Below are 19,885 nucleotides of genomic sequence, written 5' to 3' on the forward strand. Positions count from 1 at the left end.
CTTCCCAGCAAATTAGGGACACTGTTGCTCCTGGGGTATCGGCGAGGACCATTCGCAACCGTCTCCATGAAGCTGGGCTACGGTCCCGCACACCGTTAGGCCGCCTTCCGCTCACGCCCCAACATCGTGCAGCCCGCCTCCAGTGGTGTCGCGACAAGCGTGAATTGAGGGACGAATGGAGACGTGTCGTCTTCAGCGATGAGAGTCGCTTCTGCCTTGGTGCCAATGATGGTCGTATGCGTGTTTGGCGCCGTGCAGGTGAGCGCCACAATCAGGACTGCTTACGACCGAGGCACACAGGGCCAACACCCGGCATCATGGTGTGGGGAGCGATCTCCTACACTGGCCGTACACCACTGGTGATCGTCGAGGGGACACTGAATAGTGCACGGTACATCCAAACCGTCATCGAACCCATCGTTCTACCATTCCTAGACCGGCAAGGGAACTTGCTGTTCCAACAGGACAATGCACGTCCGCATGTATCCCGTGCCACCCAACGTGCTCTAGAAGGTGTAAGTCAACTACCCTGGCCAGCAAGATCTCCGGATCTGTCCCCCATTGAGCATGTTTGGGACTGGATGAAGCGTCGTCTCACGCGGTCTGCACGTCCAGCACGAACGCTGGTCCAACTGAGGCGCCAGGTGGAAATGGCATGGCAAGCCGTTCCACAGGACTACATCCAACATCTCTACGATCGTCTCCATGGGAGAATAGCAGCCTGCATTGCTGCGAAAGGTGGATATACACTGTACTAGTGCCGACATTGTGCATGCTCTGTTGCCTGTGTCTATGTGCCTGTGGTTTTGTCAGTGTGATCATGTGATGTATCTGACCCCAGGAATGTGTCAATAAAGTTTCCCCTTCCTGGGACAATGAATTCACGGTGTTCTTATTTCAATTTCCAGGAGTGGATTTCAGGAATTAGGCCGTTACACTCCAAGCAATAAATTCGTTAACACACCAAATCCGACAAACATGACAGAGGCAGCTCCGAACGACAGACAGACACTAACTGCCTAACAAATGCGGACGAGAGACAGACGAGCAAGCTGAGAACGAGAGACTGACCAAGAAAACAAGTAGAATTTAACAAGAGTAAATCACACAACATATCACCAATCACTTCTAATAAACTGTGATTTCTCGACAAGACCTGGCGCAGCACCCCCAAATCGCTCTCCTGAACCGTCCTCTGCCAGCCGCTTCAACAAACGCAGGAAGGCGCGCCGATCTCCCGTCTCACGGCGTCGCAGCTCGCACCAGTTAGACTGATGTGGGTTGACTCCTGTTGCTCTCGTGTCGACCGTGAGGCCACTACCCCTCACCATACGGCGCGGCCCATTGGATTCACGTGGCGACCTCACATGCGCTGATGCTGAAGACGGACAAGTCATCTTGTGTCTCAGTGCGCGACCGACAAACCTATCGATCCAACCGCCAATGACCATTGCCTAAGCAAACTCGACCAGACTGGCGGCATAACGCGCAGACTCAGATGCAGGAACTAAGCCCCGACCGGGCGACAGCTCCCTGAGTTGTCTTACAGGCGGAGTGGAAAGACATTTTGCCGGCTTTAAAGGTTGATCCAAACGACAGACATACTAGCACTCCGCACGACAGACAGACACTAACTGCCTAACAAATGCGGACGAGAGACAGACCAGCAAGCTGGGGACGAGAGACTGACCCCATACTGACTGGCGAGCTCATAGCGCCCCTTAAATGCACGTGAACAGGTAACTTTTCCCCTTTCTCACCAGAGGGAGACACCAAAGCTGCGATTGGAACAGTGGCGCCACCTCCAGAAACGGAGGGCGACTGATTCACTCTAAGCGCTGCGGCGCACTCTTCAAAACAGCAATTTTTACCACGGCTCACCCAGTAGCACGTCCTCTTGCACTCATGGATGCCTGTATTCGTCGTGGCATACTATCTACAAGTTCATCACTGCACTGTTGGTCCCACTTCGCAACGGTGATTCGGCGTGGATCCCTCAGAGTAGTGGTTGTGTCGTCCATAAACAACCCCTTTCAATCTATCCCAGGCATCTTCGATAGGTTTCATGTCTGGAGAACATGAAGGCCGCTCAGATGGTTCAAATGGCTCTCAGCACTAAGGGACTCAACTTCTGAGGTCATCAGTCCCCTAGAACATAGAACTACTTAAACCTAAAGACATCACACACATCCATGCCCGAGGCAGGATTCGAACCTGCGACCGTAGCGGCCGTGCGGTTCCAGACTGTAGCGCCTAGAACCGCTCGGCCACTCCGGCCGGCGCCACTCTAGTCGAGCGGTATCGTTAACGTGAAGGAAGTCATTCACAAAATGTTCGCGATGGGGACGCGAATTGTCGTCCATGAAGACGAATACCTCGCCAATATGATTATGACATGGTTGCACTGTCGGTCGGAGGATGGCATTTACGTATCGTACAGCCGTTACGGCACCTTCCGTTACCACCAGAGGCGTACGTCGGCCCCACATAATGCCACCCCAAAACAGCAGGGAACCCCCACCTTGCTACACTCACTACACTGGACGGTGTGTCTACGGCGTTCAGCCTGACCCGGTTGCCTCCAAACACGTCTCCGACGATTGTCTGATGGAAAGCATATGCGACACTCATCGGTGATGAGAACGTGAGCGGTCCATTCGGCATGTTGTTGGGCCCATCTGTACCGTGCTGCATGTTGTCGTGGTTGCAAAGATGGACCTCGCCATGGACGTCGGAAGTGAAGTTCCGTAGCTTGCAGCCTATTGCGCACCGTTTCAGTCGTAACACGACGTCCTGTGACTGCACGAAAAGCATTATGCAACATGGTGGCGTTGCTGTCAGGGTTCCACCGAGCCATAATCGGTAGGTAGCAGTCATCCACTGCGGTAGTAGCCCTTGGGCAGCCTGAGCGAGGCATGTCATCGACAGTTCCTGTCTCTCTGTATCTGCTCCATGTCCGAAGAACGTCGCATTGGTTTACTCCGAGACGCCTGGACACTTCCCTAGTTGAGAGCCCTTCCTGGTACAAGGTAACGGTGCGGACGCGATCTAACTGTGGTATTGACCGTATAGGCATGGTTGAACTACAGACAACACGAGCCGTTTGCCTCCTTCCTGGTGAAATGACTGGAACTGATCGGCTGTCGGACCCCGACGGTCTAATAGTCGCTACTCGTGCGTGGTTGTTTACATCTTCGGGCGGATTTAGTGACATCTCTGAACAATGGGACTGTGTCTGTCATACATTATCCTCAGTCAACGTTCAGGGAACTTTTTTGATGTGTGTATCTTGTTGATATAGTAGTAGGCTATATTTTCAACAGTGTTACGTTACTAAAAGGGACTACTGAAAGTCACTTCCTTCACTCATTTTACAACGAAACAAAAGATAACGAAAGTTTTATCTGAGACATTTAGGTCCCAACTTTATCTGCGATAATGATGGAAGCAGAAGACAGCTATTAAAATTTGTGCCACGGCCGGCTGTATGTAATGGCCATCATTTCTGCGAAGTTAGAGGTCCTGGGTTCGAGTCCCGGCGGTGTCACTGATTTTAATTCCTTTCTTCAGCTTCCATCATTAACAACATAACTGTTAACAGTCAATAAGCAGAGGTTGCATCTTGCAGCTTACGCGCTGAAGTAATAGCGGTCAGGTCACGACACAACACGCCACTGGCGGCATATTTTCGCTCCACATAAACAATCGGATCTTATGAAAATAAAAATTGAATGTATTACGACTTATAGCATATTAAAATAGTAGATATATTAAGTTGACGCCACACTGAACTGCAGACCGTATAAGGGACGATCAAAAAGTTTCCGTCTAAGAGGGTACCGCTGCGACTCAGCTGCGGGTGTACGAGCACCCACCCACATGCAGGTAAGGGATTAGTGTGGCGCTCGTCTCTTCACTACGTGCGTGCTGGGAATGCGGAGGTGTGAACCATGGCGGTGTTATTACCAAATGCATCCAAACAGGACTAGCTAATTGTTATTGTTTTCTTGGCTGCCGAGAGTCAAAGACAGGTAAACAACCACCGCAGAATGAAGACTGTCTATGGGGCAGCATGTCTGTCAAAAACCATCTGCGCCAAGGGGTTGCGCTGCTTCATGGTGAGCCAGATCGCATGTCGCAGATGTCGTAAAGACGAATTTACGAAGACTCTAGTGGGAGACATTCGAGCAACAGCGCTATAGTTCTGGTTTCTCACCCTGCAATTATCTCTCGCGTTCCGTCGTTAAAAAAGACCCTGAAGGTGCGACAGTTCCTGTCGGACGAGGATGTGTTGCGGGCAGCTACAGACTACTTCACGCAGCAGGACGTGGTGTGTTACCAAACGGGTAACCTAGTGTGTTGGTGGAATGATTGCCTCAGTGCTCACTGCGGATTCGCATAATTGGCATACCTTTTTTAACTATACGGCCTTCGCACTGAAGCTTTTTGGTATCCCTTGTGTTACAATTTTCTGTACTTTGACTGCACGAGCAGGATTGATACGAGCCCCATTACAGTACGCGCTATGCTGTTGCAGGCGAGCCTGGAAGAGATGGATCACCTGGAAGTCCTGGACCGCCTGGAAGCCCCGGTTTGCCTGGAACAATGGACCCAGACACACTCAAGGTAAGCGCTTGCTGCTGCTGCTGCTGCTGCTGCTGCTGCTGATGTTACATCCACCAATCACTCTGCGGCTGTGGCTGTCGCCCCCAAATCTACGTATGTTTTCTCAAAATGCATGCCAAACCGTTTCTTGGCTACAGAATTTCAGTTCACACAGAAAAGACTTGATAAAACAGTTTTATTTAGTGTTCTGGTTTCTAAATCTTCTTCAGATGAACTGACTGAAAGTTATGATGAAGAGTTTATAGAATATTTATACGTACACTCTTTGACATAAAACTTGACCGGCGGCCGGCCGCTTCAGAGGCTAAGTCCGCGCCGATCGCGACATGGGACAAAGAAACTGGCCAACTCGCTAATTCTCTAAGTCCGGTTATCTGCACAATCTGGCAACACTGTAGACTGCGGCACTTCCTGGAGGAAAACTTGTCCCAAGATAGAGAGACTCTAGGCTGATTACGCCTGTGGTCTAGCGGTAGCGTGCGTTGTTTCTGTTCATAATGTCAGTGGATCGAGAGCAGCTGGCATAAAATATTTTTATAGCCTCTTCTGTCTGAATGCTGAAGACGTGAATGTAATGGTAGCGCAGATTCAATCTATTTCGCTTTGTGACACACCGATATCAAAATTTTATCTAGTAACGATTTTGCGGCAGATTTCCTGCAGACTGTCCTCCTCTGGACGCCGTATGCGGCAAAGCTCCGGGATCCATTTGCTGGCTACTGGCAGCGGCCGTGGCGACAGCAGCGGCGCTGCACTCCCCCGTTCTTTATCGAAAGCGCCTGCTACCGCTCATCGCTTTTGATGATTTGAAACGCTTTATTATTAAATGTTGCTCCACAGAAAATTTCTACAATTTCCATTCACGCTCAAAAGCAACGGAGACAGACGCCCTGATTAGTAGGCGGGTAATCGGCAAGAGCTGAGTATGGCCCGAAATTAATTTTATAGACTGGGACGAAATTAAACCACCTCACTACATTCGATGAATTTATAAATGCTTCATACCTCGTTTCTTTTCCTTTCAAACTTAATTATTTGTGCAACTTTTGGTCAATGATTGGATGTTTTCGTCAAGCCAGAGTGAGCGTCTGTGGTGTAAAATGTATTACAGTTCTTGTTTCATTCCTTATGGTAAGTCTATGCGATAAACTGTGTGAATACCTTGCAATGCATGCTCTGTAGCAGTGCAGGCACACTGCACATTTGGAGTTCCATGTATGGGTTCATGAAGTATTTATTGTTGATCGGAAGTGATAGTTAATGTCATCAGATTTAAACCAGAAAAATTTGTCGTTTTGAAGGTTTCAGAGAACGGAAAGGAATTGCTAACGCCGGTGTTAGAAAACGTCTACAGTTAAACGCTATTGCAAAAATTTAGAAGATGTGAACTATATTAATGAACATGTGCACTTCATAAACAACCTTCTGACATGTTAGACCTATATGACGAACAAAGCTCAAATTTATATCGTTGACAGTCGGTTTGAGTCTTTTCAGGACCTATTTTACAGTGAAGCACCTTGGAATTTGCAAAGCAGAAATCCATGATATTAACTTAATTTACTAAGTCGAAATCGGACGAAGATTGATGTTTAAAGGCATTCTTCAGATTTCGCATAAGAAATGTTTACTAGCAGTTTGCAACTCCATTAATTAAAATGGAAAATAAAATGTTTTAGTCAGCGGCTTCTACCGTGATTCGAACTTATAGTACAAGCACTGCAACGCACAAGGGAACCTCTGAGCTAACGACACACTGGCGGCCAGAGGCGGACTATAGTCACTGCGATGTTGCCTGAGCCTCAAAACGCAACCTTAAACACAGAAACAGAGGAGGTGGAGATTACTGTTTTAACGTCCCGTCGACAACGATGTCATTAGAGACGGATCACAAGCTCGGATTAGGGAAGGATGGGGAAGGAAATCGGCCGTGCCCTTCCTAAGGAACCATCCCGGCATTTGCCTGAAGCGATTTAGGGAAATCATTGAAAACCTAAATCAGGATGGCCGGGCGCGGGATTGCACCATCGTCCTCCCGAATGCACACACAAACAGGTGTTACTTATGTGAAGAACGCCGTTCTTGGAGTCCAGAAATTAAATATACTTTCTAATTGTGTCATCTTGCAGTGGATTATATCGTACGAGTCTTCGATGTGGAAAACGAATGTTAAGTGAATTTAGCGAGGTAACGCCGACCTACACTCGGAAGTAAATGCACTATCAGAGTGTTGACAAATACTTGCTACGACGCTGCCATTTCTCGGCTCTCTGACGAGGCAGCTCTTCAGCGAAATGCTTGCCGTGATTCTCCGATACGGTTCTTCAGAGTGGAGACGCGCGCGCACGTTTGGTTTTTATGCGGCGTTCTCCCCTGGTGGTTTCTGACGTCGCCTTGTGGGCTATGTATACATATGAGACATTCAATTATCATTAATCCAGAATGATACAAGTTTCAGCTTCCGGCGTGGAAGAAGGCTGTTGACGCCGACATTATATCATTTCAACGTAGGGAAAGCAAAACGGATCATTCAATGTTTCTCATTCAACATAAAGCATGTGAGATAAATTTCCGTAACGTTCATAATCATCTAAAAATACAAACGAAGTAAAAATACACCGGAATCTTATTCGAATTGAATATAATGTGAGATACCAAACGCTTTGCACCTCGATGTCGAATTTGTCCACTTGCAATCGTTTGCAGCATGCACATAGATTGTCATGATTACCACGAGAATGAAGAAATATGTTGGTAAGGCAAGAAGAGACGCAGTCAACAAATATTCTATTCCTCATGGCATTCATTTCATTTGACACGTAAGAAGAGGTAAAGCGGGAATTTACTTTCGTTAACACGAAAGATATGCCGCACATATTGATAACGAGGAAGTCTGCGTCTTCATACGTTTCCTCCTTGAAATCTGTATGCTCTATTATATACTAAGTAGCCCGATCATTGTTTCAGTAATGTGACCCTCTTGTTTGACCCCGTAACGATGAACAGATTCCAAATGCATGTCTCTGCGTGAAAGTAGCTGTTCGAACCCTTCCTGGGTTGTTTTTTGTGTTTTATTGCTTGGAATTCCTGAAGCAGACCACTGTGCCTTCCCCCCTCGTGGGTTAGGTCTCAAAACTAAACCGCTTTGTGTCCAATGGCATAATTTATTCATACAGCATCAGCATAAGACTCTTGCGAGTGAGAGAATGACAATAACAATCGTAACAAGAACAAGCAAATAATGAATGATGTTTATTCCAACGCAGAAAGAGAATGGCTTTAAATATAAAAATCTATATCTATATCCATATCTATTGATCTTTGAGTTGGCACAATGAAAATATATTCTTAGCATTTAGTTACTGAATTTAGTTCTGGATGTTTGCAGAGAAAAGGAAAAGTCGGTACTTCTCGCTAGTGTAATATAATGTGAACCTGCAACTACCCTTTCCTTAGAACACGACTCAAGCAGGTCCTCAAGTAGGCACTGCTGCACTCTGTTCCCTGACATTGCTCTGATGACGGTTAATGCAGATAGTTCCGATTATGAAATACAAAACGTATTGCAGGTTAGTTCCTAGGATAGTAACATTAAATTTGCGTTGTAGACGGCACATGAACGTGACGACTATCCATATTACTCATCAATATAAAAAGACAGTATTTTGGGAATTTAGCAGGATTACTCAAAATGAATTCTGAAATTGGGTGACTGACCGCACAGGTGCTAAACGTCGTCAAGAGTATACGATGTCCTAATCGCATTAGGAATATGAAGATCGTCTTCGACAGCTCGCAACTTTCACATAGCTAACCCCACCCTACTCCAGACAGCTCTCGGTGGAGTTGCACTACGTTGCCGATGTTATGGAAGGCCTTCAAACCGACAACAGACCACATATTGAAAAATACAAGCGAATTCTCTTGCAGCGTAAGCTTATTGTAACTAATCTAAAAATTATTGGAGAGGAACATTGTCCTATTCAAAAAAGTAAAATGTTACACACTGTTGACGTCAAACGGACATTATCTATGTCCTGTCTTGTGTCCTACTCATCTATAATATCAAGTGTACTATGAAAATGATTATATATAATGGATTATAAGGTAATGCATTGATACCAGATGGTGGGGGCCGGCCGATGTGGCCGTGCGGTTCTAGGCGCTTCAGTCTGGAACCACGTGACCGCTACGGTCGCAGGTTCGAATCCTGCCTCGGGCATGGATGTGTGTGATGTCCTTAGGTTAGTTAGGTTTAAGTAGTTCTAAGTTCTAGGGGACTGATGACCTTAGAAGTTAAGTCCCATGGTGCTCAGAGCCATTTGATCTATTTACCACAAAATGACATTAAAAATTTAAGTTATTCACGAGCAGCTAGTTGAGAATATGTATGAACATTAAATGACACGACGAACCGTCATGTTCTGCATATGGATTCAAACCCAGCTCATGCAGACTAAGCAAAGATTTCGTGACTGACGGAAACTAACAGTCATTCCTGATTAGGCATACAGAGAGTGATATACCTCGATTTTAGACAGTATCAGTTAGCAAATATCAACTTTAAATTGCATAACGCAAACATTTTTAACAGACGCGAATTCCTACCCAGCATCTATTGTCCCTGTTAACGAACTACGAGAGATGTTAAATATTGCTTCTTCACAAGTAACTTACTTGAAATGCCGTGAGGTAAAGCTGTGTGTTGGACACGGATTCGAACCCGGAACCTAATCGGATTGCTATCGAAGCACAGTCAAATGTGACATATCGGAATTTCGCGGCAGTAACTAGATGTTATAACTGAAATGACGAGACGAAAAATTAATTTTTTCCTTCCCAGGACTCCAACCCGGCACCTATCGCTGTTATATTCTAGAGAAAACTAACGTTAAATATGGGTTTGTTGCACCAGCAGTGACATGTGAGCATGTTTGAACTGAAATAATATGACGAAGAGTTCAGCGCTCACTGGGAATAGAGCCCCACACATATCGTTGTTGACTACACACAAAGAGACGTCAGCTACCGAATTTTTCTCCACCAGCTGCTCAGAATAGCATCTTGAACTTACAGTCATCTCGCAAATAGTTCTGTGTCTCACTGGGAGTTAAAAACGTCAGATATCGTTAGTGTGACAGCGAATGAAAATACATTAAAAATCAAAATTATTATCCACCAGCAGACAGGTGTTCTCATGCTAGAGCTTGATAATACATAATTAAATCTTTAGTGCCGGGCCAGGATTCGATCCCATTCACGCATAATATGTGAAGGTGTTGAGGAATCTGCAGTTTTGAACAAACAACAAATTGTAGCCGAGCTGTATTGCCACGAAGGGATCAAATTCCGCGTTAAGGGCGGTCTGAGTTGCATTCCCAGTTCAGAACCAATTTTATCGACATACAGAAGCTCAAATAAAAGATGGAATAAGTGTCCTGTGACCATACATAGCGTTTGTGTCGTCACTTGAAATAAATAACTAGTATAAGAAAGGTTACTGGTGGTAGAGTTTCTACATGTCGCCACTCCAGACTTTATTGTGGTTCAACCTACCGTCTACTTGGTAAAGAAGGAATATCATCTTTAATGTGAATTTTCTGACCACGCAGCCATTATATCTCCTTCACTTGGTGTAGCCAGGAGAGAATGGAATCTGTCTCTCCCTATCTAAAATCATTGACAGAAGTGGGAATCGAACCCAGACCATAGGTATAACAACCTACCATCCGTCCAACAGAGCACGAAATCCTCTTCTCTGCGAGTCATTTTTCTATCGTAACGCAGTTGCGCCACACTGGATGAGAATTCTGACACACAGGCTCCCTGTAGTAATTTGCAGCATGTTCAGTAAATTCATTTACTTGGTTGACCGAATCACCATGAACTAGCTGCCTCGGCTACCCAGTGCATACATTCGACTATTTTGTAATCACAGAAATAAAATCACGTTACTGCCACCTACACACAACTGCCAACATTGTAGGAAGCAGAAGTTTAAATAAGAAGTGTTCCTTTTCACTTGAGCTATTCTATTGCGCTATCTGTTACTAGAAAACGTCGTTCAGTCCAAAAGAAAAGCTGTAACTGTTTGTCTCTCAGAAATCAAGGCATGGCCATATGCATAATCTCACAGTGCTGTGGAATCCAAAAGTTCTGGAGGAATAGTTGCCGAGCTCTGGAGCTGTTGTAGTTCCGTGTCAGCTTGTAGCATAGATAAGATGTCGCGAGTTCGAATACATTCAGTGCTACATTTTTTAAAACGCAATTCTGCTCTCTGCTGAAGTTATCAATCTAATGGAACTTTGAACAAATTCCCTTCACTTCTCAACCCAAAGTAGTCGCATGTGGAAAAAGGACTAACTACTGTGACTTTTGTCCTATTCAGGTTTAATAGACAGCAGGCAGCAGATGCATCTCGAAGATGTGCAGGGAGAGCGCATCGTGCCATAATATGTCAGAAAAGTATTTTCTACATTAGCCGTCGTGTGGTAGTGATATTTTATTCTTCTTCAAGGTTTGATTGACAGCTTTAACTCAGAACAAATTTTCTACATGCATGTAATCAATAAACTGTATGTGCATTGTCAGACTGTCATAGGTAACATCAGAGAATTCGCATATATCGTTGATGATTAATTTCTCTCTCATGTTTACTATTGTTTTAACAACACTAAAGGAAACCTTACGAAAATTGTGCACTGTATTATAAGAAATGAAATAAAACTAACGATGTTAACCTTACGACGAAAGTATCTGTACACAAGCATGCCTCTATCGACACGAATTAGTAAAATACTACTCACTTAGATTTTGATAGGGTCTGTGTTTAATTGGTATGCTGTGTCATACTCAAGAGGTATGCAAATGTGGCATTTCATAAATATAGTTACGTATTCCTAGAAACCCAAAATTCGCTTGTCAGCAGCGGAAAGAGGCGAAACCTGTTGTGCAGCATTGTAAGTTTTTCAACATTGCACTATGAGCTGAAAGCATTTTCTTGCGATTTCCGTATTGATGTTTGATCTGACTGCTTGTAGCTCTTTCACAGAAGGGATAAAAACGTTTCAGTCAGTGAGACTGGAACTGCGAACCGTAACAGACGCTGTTTCACATGTCAGCACGTTACCACAGAGCTGGCGAGGGGGTATGGGTCTCAGTTTCCTATTACGACGGCAATAGTAACTAGAACTCGTAAACCGCTATTTAAATGTCGAGATTAGTTGCGATTTCCACCTGCAACGACTTTCTTGGGCTGAAAACCGTAAATTTTCAATCTTTTGTTACCCTTCAAGCTATAATAACTCAGATTATTCAATGGAAATGACAGGTAAAATCAAGTGAACTTTGAGGCTTAATTCCGTGCACACCAGGAAGTAACTCGTCGATCACAGAGTTGCCAAACATACGTTGCCTTGTTGCCAAATCTCAGTTACAGTACCAGCAGGAAGAAGACGAACCGATGTGATCCTACAGCGGTCTGGGAAGTGACCATAGCTGGTGTCTCCAAGTCGCGGCTGCTACGGCCTGGAATACGTAATGCGTCTGATTCGCTTTCTGTAACTAGGTTTAGGGACTGGAGCGTAGTTACTAATAATACTCAGAACTGACTGCAAACTGAGCATCATAAATCAGTAACTCTCATTGTTGTTTTTATATTTCTTTCGTAAGTGCACTCAAAACTAAGAAAGTCATTCACAGGCGTTTTCCTGCCTCGCCGATAGTCGAGCAGAACATACAAATAAAAAAAAAAAAGAATGTGTGTGTGTGTGTGTGTGTGTGTGTGTGTGTGTGTGGGTGTGTGTGTGAGAGAGAGAGAGAGAGAGAGAAATAAAAAGCAATGAGAGAGTGTGTAAAAAATTGTTGTAAAGAAATTGAATCATGGTATTTAAAGAAATCTTTCATTAAAATGACACGTTCCACATCATTACGAAATGTCGTATTCATGATCTATGGAACAAGAGTTAATCTAATGTAATGTAATCTAATCTAATCACATCATATTGATTATTAGCCATGAAGAGTCATGAACTACCGAAAGTTTTGCCAATACCAGTAACCAAATCTAAACTTGAAAATAAAAGACGACAATTTTTGTAATAAACCGTGACTCCTATCAAGACCCTTTCATCCCTGTTATCTAACCACGAAAGATGTCTGATATACCTCCATTCTGAAGTAACAAAGTGTGCATGCATTTAAAGATGAAGTGCATGATGTGAAGTTCTGTGACGGAGATACGAACCCAACACGTAATCCGATTGTTAACTAAGAAAAATCAACTGTTACGTATCGGTTTTTCTTACGAGCCGCTAGGTGTCTGAATCTAAAATAAGGATACAAACTTTTGTGCCTAAGCGACAATCGAACTGCACACCTACCGCGCATCCACGAATATAGCTTAAGTATCAGTTGCTTACTCATGAACAGTAAGATGTGTGCGTGTTTGACCAGAAATAACGACACCTGTTGCGATTGTTGGCAACACATGAACAGACATTGAAATTGCGCGTTAATTTTCACTAGCAGGTGGGTGTGCACTTGATAAAGCTAGAAATGAAATTATGAATATTTTTGTACTGGATCAGGTTTCAGACCCACATACTTACCTTTGGAAGAGAGCTAGAGAAGATTGCAGTCTTGGGAACAGGAACGAAATGACTGAACTATACTGTTCCGAGAGATTCAGATCCTCGAAAGAGGAGATACGAATTCGAATCACAGTCCAGCACCAATTAAACACAGACCCTATCAAAATCTAAGTGAGTAGTATTTTACTAATTCGTGTCGATAGAGGCATGCTTGTGTACAGATACTTTCGTCGTAAGGTTATCATCGTTAGTTTTATTTCATTTCTTATAATACAGTGCACAATTTTCGTAAGGTTTCCTTTAGTGTTGTTAAAACAATAGTAAACATGAGAGAGAAATTAATCATCAACGATATATGCGAATTCTCTGATGTTACCTATGACAGTCTGAAAATGCACATGCAGTTTATTGATTACATGCATGTAGAAAATTTGTTCTGAGTTAAAGCTGTCAATCAAAGTTTGAAGAAGAATAAAATATCACTACCACACGACGGCTAATGTAGAAAATACTTTTCTGACATATTATGGCACGATGCGCTCTCCCTGCACATCTTCGAGATGCATCTGCTGCCTGCTGTCTATTAAACCTGAATAGGACAAAATGTCACAGTAGTTAGTCCTTTTTCCACATGCGACTACTTTGGGTTGAGAAGTGAAGGGAATTTGTTCAAAGTTCCATTAGATTGATAACTTCAGCAGAGAGCAGAATTGCGTTTTAAAAAATGTAGCACTGAATGTATTCGAACTCGCGACATCTTATCTATGTTACAAGCTGACACGGAACTACAACAGCTCCAGAGCTCGGCAACTATTCCTTCAGAACTTTTGGATTCCACAGCACTGTGAGATTATGCATATGGCCATGTCTTGACTTCTGAGAGACAAACAGTTACAGCTTTTCTTTTGGACTGAACGACGTTTTCTAGTAACAGATAGCGCAATAGAATAGCTCAAGTGAAAAGGAACACTTCTTATTTAAACTTCTGCATCCTACAATGTTGGCAGTTGTGTGTAGGTGGCAGTAACGTGATTTTATTTCTGTGATTACAAAATAGTCGAATGTATGCACTGGGTAGCCGAGGCAGCTAGTTCATGGTGATTCGGTCAACCAAGTAAATGAATTTACTGAACATGCTGCAAATTACTACAGGGAGCCTGTGTGTCAGAATTCTCATCCAGTGTGGCACAACTGCGTTACGATAGAAAAATGACTCGCAGAGAAGAGGATTTCGTGCTCTGTTGGACGGATGGTAGGTTGTTATACCTATGGTCTGGGTTCGATTCCCACTTCTGTCAATGATTTTAGATAGGGAGAGACAGATTCCATTCTCTCCTGGCTACACCAAGTGAAGGAGATATAATGGCTGCGTGGTCAGAAAATTCACATTAAAGATGATATTCCTTCTTTACCAAGTAGACGGTAGGTTGAACCACAATAAAGTCTGGAGTGGCGACATGTAGAAACTCTACCACCAGTAACCTTTCTTATACTAGTTATTTATTTCAAGTGACGACACAAACGCTATGTATGGTCACAGGACACTTATTCCATCTTTTATTTGAGCTTCTGTATGTCGATAAAATTGGTTCTGAACTGGGAATGCAACTCAGACCGCCCTTAACGCGGAATTTGATCCCTTCGTGGCAATACAGCTCGGCTACAATTTGTTGTTTGTTCAAAACTGCAGATTCCTCAACACCTTCACATATTATGCGTGAATGGGATCGAATCCTGGCCCGGCACTAAAGATTTAATTATGTATTATCAAGCTCTAGCATGAGAACACCTGTCTGCTGGTGGATAATAATTTTGATTTTTAATGTATTTTCATTCGCTGTCACACTAACGATATCTGACGTTTTTAACTCCCAGTGAGACACAGAACTATTTGCGAGATGACTGTAAGTTCAAGATGCTATTCTGAGCAGCTGGTGGAGAAAAATTCGGTAGCTGACGTCTCTTTGTGTGTAGTCAACAACGATATGTGTGGGGCTCTATTCCCAGTGAGCGCTGAACTCTTCGTCATATTATTTCAGTTCAAACATGCTCACATGTCACTGCTGGTGCAACAAACCCATATTTAACGTTAGTTTTCTCTAGAATATAACAGCGATAGGTGCCGGGTTGGAGTCCTGGGAAGGAAAAAATTAATTTTTCGTCTCGTCATTTCAGTTATAACATCTAGTTACTGCCGCGAAATTCCGATATGTCACATTTGACTGTGCTTCGATAGCAATCCGATTAGGTTCCGGGTTCGAATCCGTGTCCAACACACAGCTTTACCTCACGGCATTTCAAGTAAGTTACTTGTGAAGAAGCAATATTTAACATCTCTCGTAGTTCGTTAACAGGGACAATAGATGCTGGGTAGGAATTCGCGTCTGTTAAAAATGTTTGCGTTATGCAATTTAAAGTTGATATTTGCTAACTGATACTGTCTAAAATCGAGGTATATCACTCTCTGTATGCCTAATCAGGAATGACTGTTAGTTTCCGTCAGTCACGAAATCTTTGCTTAGTCTGCATGAGCTGGGTTTGAATCCATATGCAGAACATGACGGTTCGTCGTGTCATTTAATGTTCATACATATTCTCAACTAGCTGCTCGTGAATAACTTAAATTTTTAATGTCATTTTGTGTTAAATAGTTCAAATGGCTCTGAGCACCATGGGACTTAACTTCAAAGGTCATCAGTCCCCTAGAACTTAGAACTACTTAAACCTAACTAACCTAAGGACATCACACACATCCATGCCCGAGACAGGATTCGAACCTGCGACCGTAGCGGTCACGCGGTTCCAGACTGAAGCGCCTAGAACCGCACGGCCACATCGGCCGGCCCCCACCATCTGGTATCAATGCATTACCTTATAATCCATTATATATAATCATTTTCATAGTACACTTGATATTATAGATGAGTAGGACACAAGACAGGACATAGATAATGTCCGTTTGACGTCAACAGTGTGTAACATTTTACTTTTTTGAATAGGACAATGTTCCTCTCCAATAATTTTTAGATTAGTTACAATGAGCTTACGCTGCAAGAGAATTCGCTTGTATTTTTCAATATGTGGTCTGTTGTCGGTTTGAAGGCCTTCCATAACATCGGCAACGTAGTGCAACTCCACCGAGAGCTGTCTGGAGTAGGGTGGGGATAGCAATGTGCAAGTTGCGAGCTGTCGAAGACGATCTTCATATTCCTAATGCGATTAGGACATCGTATACTCTTGACGACGTTTAGCACCTGTGCGGTCAGTCACCCAATTTCAGAATTCATTTTGAGTAATCCTGTTAAATTCCCAAAATATTGTCTTTTTATATTGATGAGTAATATGGATAGTCGTCACGTTCATGTGCCGTCTACAACGCAAATTTAATGTTACTATCCTAGGAACTAACCTGCAATACGTTTTGTATTTCATAATCGGAACTATCTGCATTAACCGTCATCAGAGCAATGTCAGGGAAAAGAGTGCAGCAGTGCCTACTTGAGGACCTGCTTGAGTCGTGTTCTAAGGAAAGGGTAGTTGCTGGTTCACATTATATTACACTAGCGAGAAGTACCGACTTTTCCTTTTCTCTGCAAACATCCAGAACTAAATTCAGTAACTAAATGCTAAGAATATATTTTCATTGTGCCAACTCAAAGATCAATAGATATGGATATAGATATAGATTTTTATATTTAAAGCCATTCTCGTTCTACGTTGGAATAAACATCATTTATTATTTGCTTGTTCTTGTTACGATTGTTATTGTCATTCTCTCACTCGCAAGAGTCTTATGCTGATGCTGTATGAATAAATTATGCCATTGGACACAAAGCGGTTTAGTTTTGAGACCTAACCCACGAGGGGGGAAGGCACAGTGGTCTGCTTCAGGAATTCCAAGCAATAAAACACAAAAAACAACCCAGGAAGGGTTCGAACAGCTACTTTCACGCAGAGACATGCATTTGGAATCTGTTCATCGTTACGGGGTCAAACAAGAGGGTCACATTACTGAAACAATGATCGGGCTACTTAGTATATAATAGAGCATACAGATTTCAAGGAGGAAACGTATGAAGACGCAGACTTCCTCGTTATCAATATGTGCGGCATATCTTTCGTGTTAACGAAAGTAAATTCCCGCTTTACCTCTTCTTACGTGTCAAATGAAATGAATGCCATGAGGAATAGAATATTTGTTGACTGCGTCTCTTCTTGCCTTACCAACATATTTCTTCATTCTCGTGGTAATCATGACAATCTATGTGCATGCTGCAAACGATTGCAAGTGGACAAATTCGACATCGAGGTGCAAAGCGTTTGGTATCTTACATTATATTCAATTCGAATAAGATTCCGGTGTATTTTTACTTCGTTTGTATTTTTAGATGATTATGAACGTTACGGAAATTTATCTCACATGCTTTATGTTGAATGAGAAACATTGAATGATCCGTTTTGCTTTCCCTACGTTGAAATGATATAATGTCGGCGTCAACAGCCTTCTTCCACGCCGGAAGCTGAAACTTGTATCATTCTGGATTAATGATAATTGAATGTCTCATATGTATACATAGCCCACAAGGCGACGTCAGAAACCACCAGGGGAGAACGCCGCATAAAAACCAAACGTGCGCGCGCGTCTCCACTCTGAAGAACCGTATCGGAGAATCACGGCAAGCATTTCGCTGAAGAGCTGCCTCGTCAGAGAGCCGAGAAATGGCAGCGTCGTAGCAAGTATTTGTCAACACTCTGATAGTGCATTTACTTCCGGGTGTAGGTCGGCGTTACCTCGCTAAATTCACTTAACATTCGTTTTCCACATCGAAGACTCGTACGATATAATCCGCTGCAAGATGACACAATTAGAAAGTATATTTAATTTCTGGACTCCAAGAACGGCGTTCTTCACATAAGTAACACCTGTTTGTGTGTGCATTCGGGAGGACGATGGTGCAATCCCGCGCCCGGCCACCCTGATTTAGGTTTTCAATGATTTCCCTAAATCGCTTCAGGCAAATGCCGGGATGGTTCCTTAGGAAGGGCACGGCCGATTTCCTTCCCCATCCTTCCCTAATCCGAGCTTGTGATCCGTCTCTAATGACATCGTTGTCGACGGGACGTTAAAACAGTAATCTCCACCTCCTCTGTTTCTGTGTTTAAGGTTGCGTTTTGAGGCTCAGGCAACATCGCATTGACTATAGTCCGCCTCTGGCCGCCAGTGTGTCGTTAGCTCAGAGGTTCCCTTGTGCGTTGCAGTTCGAATCACGGTAGAAGCCGCTGACTAAAACATTTTATTTTCCATTTTAATTAATGGAGTTGCAAACTGCTAGTAAACATTTCTTATGCGAAATCTGAAGAATGCCTTTAAACATCAATCTTCGTCCGATTTCGACTTAGTAAATTAAGTTAATATCATGGATTTCTGCTTTGCAAATTCCAAGGTGTTTCACTGTAAAATAGGTCCTGAAAAGATTCAAACCGACTGTCAACGATATAAATTTGAGCTTTGTTCGTCATATAGGTCTAACATGTCAGAAGGTTGTTTATGAAGTGCACATGTTCATTAATATAGTTCACATCTTCTAAATTTTTGCAATAGCATTTAACTGTAGACGTTTTCTAACTCTTTGATGCACAGATTTTATGTTTAATTAATTTTTTAATAAAACATGCATTTTCTATGTCTGGTGGGGTTGCTAATAAAGGAAAACATGAATTAAAATTTTTTATTGTATTGATTTTGGTTTTAGATGGTGGTATATATAATATACCACCATGCCACTTAGGGCCGTACCTAAAGTTTTTGAGATATCTTGGTTTGTGCTTGTAACTCACCTTTAAATTCTACTCTAAGCAGTAATAATTAGTATAATTAATGTAAAATAATTTTATTTCTGGCAATTGGTCATTTACAATACAAAATCAAATTACAAACCTTACAAATAAAATATGTTTCTTATTCCTTTTTGTGAAAATCTTGAAAGCACCTTTTTGTTTTGCTAAGGCACAAAGGCACTTTGCATTCAGCGCACATCCAGAAAGTGCGCACTTGCTTCTTTTTTGTACTGCATTTCGCACAACGTCTGGCGGTAGTACGCTCTGGCTGGTGGGATGAATTGTCGAGACGCTGGCGTGAGGAAACATATGGGGTGTTTTTCTTTACGTGGACTTGACTCTCATGAAGTCTAGATGGCCTCAATGGTGTTTTCTGGGTTACTAAGCTTTGCAGGATACTCATCCTGAAGACTTTGGCAGTCATTTTTTCTCTATCGCCTAGTTCCTTCCAAATTATATAGCTGTTGACGATACTGACATCAAGCAGGTGAAAGAATATTCGGTGCCACCACTTTTTACTTCTCCGGCTTATTTCATATGATTTTTTCAGTTGGTCGAACTTGTCGACATTGTTCATGTGTGCATTGTAATCCATCACTGCTTGAGGACAAGGTAGCTCTATGCGTGAACCATCTCTTTCACGGCGAGTCACTGTAGTAACTTCAGGACTGTGAAAATTTGAAAGGAGATGAACAGCTCTCTTATCTTTCCACTTCAAGTAGAGGATGCCACAGTTGCTGACCCTCCAGTCAAATTCACCTCTGCTTAATTCTTTGTCTGTTTTTAATTTGGGTAAATGTTTCCTTGTTGGTTGAACTGTCCCACAGGCA

At 43.1% G+C, this 19,885-nt stretch overlaps 1 protein-coding gene across 1 annotated transcript in view; it reads left to right on the forward strand.

Annotated features, from left to right (window-relative positions):
• The window catches only part of LOC126176670 (collagen alpha-1(I) chain-like), a gene marked incomplete at its 3' end in the record, with an annotated part of 308,515 nt that overhangs the window by 224,094 nt on the left and 64,536 nt on the right, over positions 1–19,885 (forward strand). The window contains exon 6 of the mRNA XM_049923829.1: positions 4,538–4,626. Coding sequence (XP_049779786.1) covers positions 4,538–4,626 — 89 coding nt within the window. The remainder of the gene's footprint in view (positions 1–4,537; positions 4,627–19,885) is intronic.

Source organism: Schistocerca cancellata, chromosome 3, assembly GCF_023864275.1.
Source record: "Schistocerca cancellata isolate TAMUIC-IGC-003103 chromosome 3, iqSchCanc2.1, whole genome shotgun sequence".
NCBI classification, from domain to species: Eukaryota; Metazoa; Arthropoda; class Insecta; order Orthoptera; family Acrididae; genus Schistocerca; species Schistocerca cancellata.